This window comes from Sparus aurata, chromosome 9, assembly GCF_900880675.1.
Source record: "Sparus aurata chromosome 9, fSpaAur1.1, whole genome shotgun sequence".
NCBI classification, from domain to species: Eukaryota; Metazoa; Chordata; class Actinopteri; order Spariformes; family Sparidae; genus Sparus; species Sparus aurata.
In genome coordinates, this window is record NC_044195.1 from 32,424,827 (window position 1) to 32,436,143 (window position 11,317).

The 11,317-nt window shown below is 44.3% G+C and overlaps 1 protein-coding gene across 1 annotated transcript in view; it reads right to left on the minus strand.

The window, feature by feature from the left end:
- The window catches only part of dpp10 (dipeptidyl peptidase like 10), a 263,460-nt gene extending 252,507 nt beyond the window's left edge, over positions 1 to 10,953 (minus strand). The window contains exon 1 of the mRNA XM_030428756.1: positions 10,654 to 10,953. Within this exon, the coding sequence (XP_030284616.1) occupies positions 10,654 to 10,713 (60 nt within the window). The 5' untranslated portion in view covers positions 10,714 to 10,953. The remainder of the gene's footprint in view (positions 1 to 10,653) is intronic.
- Between the last annotated feature and the right edge of the window lie 364 nt (positions 10,954 to 11,317).

Consider the following 11,317-nt stretch of genomic DNA (forward strand, 5'->3'; position numbering starts at 1 on the left):
ACTCACAAACATGACTTTCACAAACGCATCAGACAGACACACAAACAAACCTCACAAAAAGGAGTAACTTCACTCTAATGTATGCAAATAAAAGTTTATAACATGTTTTAATGAACTTACTAAATTGCATCTAAATGGCTTCTTCTCCTGCATCGTGTCTCATTGTCAGACTCCATCACACACACACACACACACACACACACACACACAGAAGTAACAGAAGACAAATGAACTCATCAATCTTTATAATTGTGTTTTATAAAAGGGGGATGTTCGGTGTTTGGAACCGTCAAAGGAGCAGTTCACCCAAAAAATGAGCAGCTTTTTGAGTAGCAAGTAGCTGGGAACTGTTGTAAAATGTTAATAATAATAAGGATAATAATAATAATAATAAACACTGTAGCTGCTGAGCTAAACGTTCTCATTTTTAAATATTATTTTGTGGAAACATCGACTTTGCCGACGTGACGCAGGGAAAAATCATTTATTATCATTCAGGTGAAGAGGCTTTTTTAATTAGGGAGTTTTAAGATAAGGCTCAACATTTAGAAACACTCAATTCTGCATCCAATAAATATTTGTAAGCCAGTTTGCAATTAGCTCTCATAAATGTTATCTCAATTAGTTTTTCTCTTAAAATTAAAAATTAGGCACAAAAAATACAGAACTAACAACATGACACGGATCCTCGTCTTTGAGTAATCTAGATATATTTTCTTCACTGCTTAGACCGAATATTAGTAATCAAGGAAAACGATAACAGAAATTTGGAAGTGATAGTTGCAGTACAAATGAAAATATTGGTGTCAAAATAAGCGGTAATGTAATGAAACTAAGATATGCTGAATACCAACCCGATAAATTGTTTTATCTTTAGTAGACTGACATTTATAAAAGGAACATGTGGTGAAAACTTGGTCCTCTGCACTTCTACGCATTATTTTTCATCATGAGAAAGTGAGAACAAGATGGAAACTGTTGTAAAATATTAATTACGACCCATATTGACAGGATGTTTGTTTTCAGGCAACGACCTTTAGTGAGGTCCGACGCTGCGGAGGAGGAGGAAGTGAGGAGATTTAATACAAAGAGTAACAACAGGGATGGTGAACAGATTCACTGGTTCATGTACAGAGTGAAGCCGGAACTCAATATAATTTGTTAACATAGTGAAGCAAAGCCACGTACATGACGTACAAGTTACGTAGATACAGAAGTAACATCATGTTCAAACCCAATCCATGATGTTTCCCTAAACCTTGTCGAGTGGTTTGCGACTGCACTACAAGAGTCCAGCACGTCGATCTCTGTTCCGCAGCACTGGTCATGATGTCAACAGTGATATATGTTGTTTTGAGAGGAGCTGATAGACGACCTATTCAATTGTACGGGAATGAGGACGTGTTGGATCTCACAGCTTTAAAGACACTTGGATAAAACCAGAAGAGACGACCCAAAGCTGCAACAACTGAACGGGTCGATCGTCAGCGATTCCCAAAACAACACGGCTGGAGACGTGAACATAACATGACTCAAAATTATGTTAGAAATGTACAATAATTCACTGTGGATGTCTGCCTTCTTACTCTTACTATACAGGAACTGCAACGATTGGCTAACCCATCCGTCCATCCATCCCCTGACCTCCTCCACATACATGCTGTGTCTCAGTTCAGGGTCTGCATCCTCTGAAGGACTCGGCCTTTGTGGTCTTTGAAGGCGAGTCCTTCAGAGAGACCTTGTTAACCTCATCAGCTGTTGTTAAATGTGACGGTCTCGCCTTTGGAGCATTTCCTGGTTGCGTCACCAGATGTTTTACCCTTACGTCACCATTTCTGCCGTCCAGGCCCGCGAAACTGACGATCTACGCCACGTGACGTCGCCACTTTCTCTCTGGCTTTCTTCTTTTATGGGTGTGCAAAGAATCTTGGGATATGTGAGGCCACGAAGGATCGTAGCGGTGCATCCTCCAAAAACAGGGAAAAGAAGGAGCATCTGGAGGAGCCTTCAGATCGGGACAGCCTTCGTGCTGCGTTGTGACGTAATTGGCTTCCAAATGCTCCTCCGAACTGACTATTTATATACTTTCTACTTCTCCTCACTTCCTCCTTTGCAGCCATAATAATCACTACGGCAACTGGAGGTCGCAGCCGAACATGAAGCATAAATATCGGTTGTAATAAGCTGCTCTCACAGTCGACCTCCTGTGTACGGTCATGTTTCTGATGAGGACGTTTCTGCTATTGAAGCTGTGAAGCTCCAGAAGTGTTTCGTGGACGACAGACGGAACAGATCATGATTGAATTCTGATTTTTGGGTGAACTTCAAGCTGACCTCCAGAGAATCTCGTGTCCGGAACTGTACCTCTTTGGTCTTCACACACTTTGCTCTGTTTGAGTGTTTTGTTCTCATAACGACATCGACTTCTAGTACGTCCTCAGGAGCACCTACTTCAGATCCCAGAGTGGGGGGTCATTATGCAGCAGCAGGGACTCCGGAGGACCTGCGAGTCTGAGTATCATATGCACGGCTCGGTAAATGACAGGTGATATCATGTAACGCTTTTTCTTTACGGGGACAAATAAGCCTTCTGGAGAGGAAGCGCTTTTATGCAAATGAGTGGCAGATACGTCTCAACCACAAAACTAATTAGCGACCCATCTATCATATATTCCTCGCCGAGGCTGGGGAATGAGAGATGCACTCGTAGAGGAGGATATATTGAGATCAGCTGGCACGGCGCCGTAATTTATAGACTCAGAGACTCGAGAGCCAATGCAATCATTCTTATGAGACTGATTCCAGCAATCTATCACTCCCAGGGCGAGCCAGTCCCGAGCAGTTTTTAAAGACTGTTTATGTGATAGATCTTCGGAACAGGGGAACGCCTCGCAGGTTCAATAACCTGCTGGCTGAGTTGTCGAGCATTCACGGCGCTGAGTTACGGAGATGAGGAGTATCTGTGCTGCGTGCTGGCAGAGAGATTGCAAACAATGCTGGGAGGAAAAACCTCCGGGGAGAAGAGCCTCTGAGTGTTTCTCATACGATGTGAGGTGTAAATGAAAGTTGAAATGTTTTGGAATCCGATATCTTTTTTTTGCGATGGCGCCCGCGTTCGTCTTTTCTGAATATTTTGTATGGTTTTTTTTTAGCGTTTGATATTCCTCCGTCTTTTATCGCACAAACACATCACGCAATACAGAGCAACTGACAGTAATACAGTCGGCATCGAAATGAAGCGTTGCGGCGTATCTGCTCTCAGAGACGGACGAGCTTCACGTCGAAAAACCATTCGACGACGACGCTTTCGCTTCACGAGCCGACACGACGGCAGAAATTTAAATCTGAGGCTTGTTTTGTTTCCCTGAATCAGGACAGACTGCAGATCCGTCTCCCCTCAACGTTGTCCTCATTACTTCTCTTTAAAATCTGAGTGGCTCTCACTTCAACCGCAACATAAGAAGTTGTCAGAGTGCTTTATCTGAAATAAGGCTCCTCTTTGAGCGGGATCAAAGCACGTCAGCGTGTAATCTCTGAATATATCTCCAGCGACAAAACAAACGCTCTATTTTGAGAGTGACTACAGTCGAGACGATCCGGTCCAATCATTATTATCATTCTGTGAAGAGTCAGTACTCTCAATCTCAATCTTGCAACCGATAAATATTTGTAAACCAGTTTTCAAATCGCTCTCGTGACTGTTACCTCACTCAGTTTGCTCCTGAAAATACAGCTGAGCGAAGAGAAACATACAGAACTAACATCACGATGTGAAATGGATTCACTGATGAGATCCTCGTCCTTGACTGAAGGTGTGGCAGTCGATTAAACCACTGATGTATTTTCTTCACGGCTGAGACTGAATAGTAGTAATCAAGGAGACTGATAACAGATATTTGGACTGATAATCAACGTAAAAATGAAAAAATAACCAAATAAATTCCATCGGCCATCCGACGCAGATAACCGACGTGTGGTGAGAGTCTGCTCCTCCACACGGACTTCAAACCACTTCTACACAAGTGGGAAAAAGTGCGAGCTGGATGGAAACTGTGATAAAACATTCACAGGTTCTATATTTTATTTTTTAAGACTACTCAGAAATCTATAACTGGTATCAGAGGTGTTATATTTACTCTGCGAGCTCAGCTTCTCGTCATTTCTGTTGTTTAACTTCGTCCCTCTCTTGATGTCTGTTTCAACACATGATGACTGAGACATCTCTGCTGATGGTTCACAGGTGGATGTAAAGAATTAATGTGGTGCCGTCTTTAATGACCTAACGACTCCTAGTCTTCTTGGTCATTTATAATTACCCAAATGTCTAAAGATTGGCGGCGCAGGAAGTATTGTGCATTGACAAGCTGAATCCACTGCAGACGATAAAGTCACCGTGGAGTGATTTTAAACATTTACCGAAAAGTCCCTGAGTCAGATAGAGTTTTTGAAATAGTTATAATTCTTAAAGTCTGCAGGAACTCCAACATTTCTGCACACCAAAGTCTTTTTACAGGTCTTGGGAAGTAGTGCTGCGTGTGAGCTGTGCTGAATCTGATCAGTTACCTCAAGAAATATCGCCTGACTGAGCATCTGTTTGGGCTGTAGACTAAGAATAAAGAATAAAAAATGATTTAATCTGGAGGTGTAACGTTCAGGAACAGTGAGTCTACTGGACCTCTGAAGCTAGGCAGCTCCGAGCTACATTAGCGGCTACCAGCGTAGCTCCAGCATCTTCACAACATTTTAAATCTGAATTAAAATGTATGAACACTTGTCATATCACGTTTACGTTACATATTTATGATCCGTCTTTTCTGTCAAAACGAGGAGGGAGTGATGGCGGCCACCATTTCTTTTTCATTTGACGCAGCCCAGGATCAGTCACAGGATGTAATGACAGAGTCTTCAAACCGCAGATACGTCCAAGGTTGACATTTGTACCAAACACATCATATTACGCTCAGATTATATGCTTATTGGCTGATTTTCACATCAGGAGGTGGAGAGGACGGTGGTGGAGTTATCACAACGACAGCCTTGAGCCAAACCTGTGGATGTCTTTAAAGACACCTGCGGATATTTGCATTTAGAAGAAGTCGGACCATCTCCACCTGTGATTGCTGCGGCCAAAACAGGTATTTTAAACCAACCATGACGTTTTCCAAACCCTAAACAAGTTGTTTATGTGCCTTTAATCCAACCAGAGCATGAGCACAACATAACATTACGTTGCAAAAACCTACACTGCCAAGATTTATTCTGGTGATTTGGTTTCCTGATTAGATTTCTGCAACTTGCTCGTACGATCCAACAAAATAATACACATAACCCCAAATTTAGCATCCCTTCAGAGGTGACCTGTATGTTTAGGAACAGGTTTACAGATTTTAATGATATATTCTAATGCATATATGGGATTAGTCTGTTTATACGACCTGCTGCTCCCAGAGATCCTCCAGGAGGGGTTTGTTAGTTGCTCCTCGGCCTCTGGAGGGTTAACTCGCTCTTAAAAGTGCATTATTTACCAGAGCAGTAATTTTATCTGGTTTTATGAAAGACACCGCTGCTGAAAGACTTTATGTCACTTTACATTTTCATCTCAAGGATTTTTGTCACTCAAAGAAGTCTTAAAAGTAACGTGGCTATAAATGGCTCGAAGGTGTCGGATGAGACGCACTCATTCACCCTCAGATGTACTTCATCCTGTCGTCACAGAACAAATAAAAAAACCACCCTCGGTCCTTTTCACTTGGATAAATCACTGGCTGCCAATCTCGACTTGAACTTCAGTGTAACTCCGCAAAGTTACAGCACAGCTTGAGAAATATATCACATCCTCTTACGCGACCTTGTGCTCCCCGTCGCTGATGTGCGCTCTCGGAGCCGAGCAATGACACAGCGCCCCGCTTAACTGACAATCCTGGTTTATAGTTGCAATCTGCATGTGGGTGGACCTGACACCTCCAAGGACCGCTGATGGCACCAGCTCCGGGCCGCATCGAGCCTCGTTAAACTCAGCCAGACCCCCGAGAGCTCAGGCCCACGAAAAATCTGCTGCATTGGTTCCTAATTGGATTTCTTATCTCGGCTTGTGGCGTAAGGACACAGCTATGATATGAACAGGGGTCATTTAAGAGGATAACGGCGAGCCGTTAAGACCTCAGCGCCAGACGACGGGGGTCAGACGTGAAGAGATTAGCGGGGGGTTTTTTTGTGCAACACAGAGGAGGTTTGGAGTACTTAATCCCGACTATGATCCCTGCTTGTTTAACGGAGGTTTGCCGCGAGCTGAAGGCAAAGTGCATCATGCCGAGCTGCAGCGAGACGCCTCGGGGTGTCAGACCCTCCAAACCAACGCTCATCCATCTCGGGGAGGTTCTGAGAACGATTTATACTGCAGCAGGCAGCCCGGCTCCGGTGCTCTATCCCCCCCCCCTGAAAGTGAATTGAAAGGCCATAAAAGGGAAAAAAAAAAAAAAAGTGCTGCACACAGAGATTCAGGAAATGTCTTTTCACACACGGCAAACCCTCGAGGCAGCAGAATGTGAGGCTGAATATTCTCAAGGAATGTAATTCAAGCTCTGCTTATTGTCGCTGTAAGACAAAGCAAAGATCCTAAAAGCCAATCTGGCTAAGCGAGGCTGTTCCCGTGGAATATTATGTGCTTTTTTTATATATATATCTGCTCAAATGTATTCTCCAGGATGTTTACAGTTCTGTACAGAACAGAAAACTGTTCTTCTATCTGTTTGTGTGTCGGAGCATCGAGCTGTAGTGAAGCAAAGCAGAATAAGAAAATATACGAGCTCTCTCACTCCTGCAACTCGTCTATTTCAGACATTTTCTGTGTGTTTCGGTCTGTATGACAACACGTCGAATCCATTGAAGACCCGTCGTTTCCTTTTTCCTCAGCTGCTTCTTCTAACTACCCTCATTGAAGCTGCCGCAAACTCCCAAATGAACGCAGTCGCCACAGGGACAGTTTGTAGATCACTGAAATGGAACTGATGTGTTGCTCCATCCTGTCTGACTGATTCCACAACCAATTCAATGATATCGAGCAAAAGGTGTGTTGGACACTTTGGTATCATCCATCTCAGTGATGTGGCCACGAGTACTGACTCTATCAAACACTGCTGATTGGCTGTTGAATAGAACTAAAAGCCACATTTTGTTTATTAAAGTAAGTACTGTAAAGACAGTAAAAGAAAAATATGTCTTTTATCTAATAAACTGTTTTCTTCCTGTTTAAAATCCTTGAAAACAAACTGTAATCCCTGAACTTGCTTCTTACTACGAGCTCGACAAAAACACACTATTTTCAGTTTTGGTTATTTCACGTTCAAGGTTTCTGTATTTTTGTTTTTGTCGTGTTTTCTTCTCCCTGATTGGATTTGAAGCCTGTTTTTCCGTGGGGGCATTAAAGGTTGGAAATGGAAAATAATAATCACAATCTTGTCATCATCAGTGTGTAATTACCTAAAAATAAGACTAGCTGTGTTTTCAGGACCTTAGAATGAGCCTTTTATGATCTACAGGAGCGGCTCCTCTTCCTTAAAGTCCGCCGTATTGCACCGCCGTGTTTCTACGGTAGCTCAGAGCGGACAAAAAGGTTCATAGAGGAGCCTTGAGCGATTTAGCAGCCATCTTAGCAGAGAGCAGCCGAGTCGTAAGAATACACTTGTGCATGAATGCACAGCAGGTATCTGTGTCGATTCTGTGGAAAATTAGTTTTGAAACAGTTCCAAATATTCAGAATTTATATTTATCGATATTCATGACAACACTACAAGCCCGAGACTACAGATCAGGGTTGTGTTTTAACATCTGTAACTACGACACCACTGCATGGTCGACCTCGGGTCGTCTCCAGCGAGGTTTGTAGGAATCAAAGCAGGTATTTAAAGCCAAAACATGATATTTTCTCTTACCTAACCAGGTGTGTTTGTGCCTGAATCTAACCAGAGTGTAAGAAAAGCACTGTGGCAACGTAAAATTCAATTAAGCATATCGATGTGCAGAAACATACATCACCAACATTCATTCTGGCAGTTGGGTTGGAAGGGTGAGACGAGGGGTGTTCAGTTGGTTGATGCCACGAGATGACTTACACTGGACCTTCAGAGGTTAACTCGGGTCATATTCAGTCATGATAACATTTTATTCATCGAGTTAATGGCTGAAACGGAGGCAAACAATAGAATCAGTGGCGTGCACAGACTTTTTGAAGGGCAGGGGCGGAAAAAAGGGCACTTTAGTGTGCGTTTTGGCTCCCAAGAGGGCATTTTAGCGCGTGTTCTGGCTCCCAAGAGGGCACTTTAGCACCTGTTTTGGCTCCCAAGAGGCAAGGCAAGTTTATTTGTATAGCACAATTAAGACACAAGGCAACTCAAAGTGCTTTACAGGCACACACAAATTACATTAAAAGACAAACATTTCATTTAAAAGACATTAAAAATTGCATTATGAAAAAAAAAAGAAAAAAAAAGGGCACTTTAGTGTGCGTTTTGGCTCCAAAGAGGGCAGTTTATCATGTTTTAACCAGCCAAGGGGGCAGTTTAGTGTGTTTTGCCAACCAAGAGGGCACTTTGGCACGCTTTTTTGGCTCCCAAGAGGGCACTTTAGCACACATTTTGGTTCCCAGGAGGGCACTTTAGTGTGCGTTTTGGCTCCCAAGAGGGCATTTTAGCACGTGTTTTGGCTCCCAAGAGGGCATTTTAGCGCGTGTTTTGGCTCCCAAGGGGGCACTTTAGCACGTGTTTTGGCTCTCAAGAGGGCACTTTAGTGTGCGTTTTGGCTCCCAAGAGGGCATTTTAGTGTGCGTTTTGGCTCCCAAGAGGGCACTTTAGCGCGTGTTTTTGCTCCCAAGAGGGCAGTTTATCATGTTTTAACCAGCCAAGGGGGCAGTTTAGTGTGTTTTGCCAACCAAGAGGGCACTTTGGCACGCTTTTTTGGCTCCCAAGAGGGCACTTTAGCACACATTTTGGTTCCCAGGAGGGCACTTTAGCGTGCGTTTTTCAACAATTGGGCCACGAGGGTGGGCGACTAGAATAATCTTCCAAACTGACTGTTATTCGCTGTGTAAACTTTCAGTTTCAGCCAACAAAATGAAACAGTTTAGATAATCTGGCTGAACTGTCGGCCTGATCACAAACTGCTCGACCATCTGCTTCCTGCCTCGTCGGACTCACAATTGTCTGCCATGCTTCCAAATCTGAGCAACGAACTGATGAACATGAAGGACAAAGAGACGGAAAACAAGAAGCCAGAATTATCCATCAAAAGCAAAACAAGAGCGAAAGGACGCAAACTGTTTGCAAATCTTAGCAGCATTAGCTAACCTGAAGGAAATGTGAAGGAAGTGTGTATTTCTCTGCACATGTTAACTCAGCTGGATGCATCACATGTGCAATCTGACAGCCTCGGCCTCATTTTTACGCCCAGCACAGCGGCTTTATACGAGGCTCTATAAGTCTGCAGCACTCACAAAGACAGATGACAGATGAAGAGTTCGGCACAGGGGTCACGGGAGGAAGGACCCCGGCATCAAGAGCACACATGAGCAGCGAGGTGGCGACGCTGATGTCTCACAGCTCAGCATCCAGAAGAGTCTGACAGCTGCAACAACACCGACCACCAGGAGACACAACAAAACCACACCACGGCTCCTGTTAAACCAATTTAATATCTTCACCCGTGTTTCATCCGAAGCTGAACTCCACTAATTCTACACCTTCAGCCTTGTATTCCAAAAACTGCAGCCTCTGGGATGCTGAGGAAGGAGGATCGATGGGTTTGCCCCCAAGCAACATTTCTCTGGTGGGACTTTGAGGTGGAAAAGTGATGCAGACCCCGCGGCAGAATCGATACCACTGTTGAGTCACGCGCACACACACACACACACACACACACACACACACACACACACACTGCATGAAGAAGCAAACACACACACACACACCAGGGGGAAAAAAATCACACTCCTTCAGCTCAGGTTTAAGTGCACAATGCGGACGTTTTCTCGATCGTGACGCGGAGAGACAACGACGGTGTTAAATCACCTGTCCACACACACACACATGCACATGCACACGCACGCACACACACACTCTCCTCTCCGCCTCCTTGCAGCCACTTTCGCATGTTAACAACAGGTATGAAGGGAGGATGATCTCCAGAGACCGTGCACGGTAAAGTTAAGCAACTGCTGCGCCATCAGAGACAAAGGCACACAGGACGGAGACCAGCCAGTGTCTGTGTGAAGAGACACTATATCAATCACACAGGCAATATAATAAGAAGAAGAAGAAGAAGCACGACGTGATATGAATGAAATCTCGCCACTGCGCCAGTTTGTGGCTCCTCATCCAACACATTCACACTGGACCCCCAAAGAACCGGGGCTTCTTCATCCAAACACATCCAGAGGAGTCACATTTCCTGCTCACAATTGTGTGAAAATTCAGCAGTTTCAAAAAAAAAAGAAAGATAGACAGGAAGGAACAGGGACGCTGACATGAGAAATCACCAAACCATCTCCAAAGCTGTGCGTCAATGCGCACCAAACCCCGCACTGAAGTTTGGAACCGACACGCAGCTTCTCCATTAAAACAAGTTCACCACAGCGGAGAAGAAACACTCAGATAGTCTCACCTTGATGGTCTTCGTGGACTGGCATTTCACTTGGTGCGATACGGTGGCGGTTTGGTTCATCTTGGGACGCCGACACAAACAGTCCTCCTATCCAAGTGAGACAGAAAAAAAAACCAGCCGGGAGAGAATTAAAGCGACCCTCTCTTTGAATCTCTCTCTCTGTCTTTCCCCGCTACAACTCTACAGCCTGGAGATGATGATCAGTGTTTTCGGGTCTTTTGTTCGGGGAGCGTTGGAGCGCGCAACCGCGTCTGACAGCGACTGTGTGAGAGCCCCGCGCAGCAGCAGCAGCAGCAGCGCAGCGGGTTTGTGCACAAATGACCGGCGCTGATTGGTTAGTCAGGGGCGAGCGCAGGGATTTTCTGAATGGGGTGAGGAGCAGCTCAGGTATGAAGACAGTAACCCTCATGTACATACAGAATTTCTTCCAAAACACAAACTGAATTAAATCCACAGACACCTTTTAAATCACACACAGTCATGTTTCCGTCACTTTTGAGGACATTGCATAGATTCACGGCAGAACTAAACCCTAAATCCTAATTTTTTCATCGTAAAAAACATGTATATCAGTGCATATAATGACATTTAGCGCAAAGTATTTGAATTCTACATAATGTGGGATAATTATGCGTCACGACTGCCCTCTAGAGGTCGAAGCCTG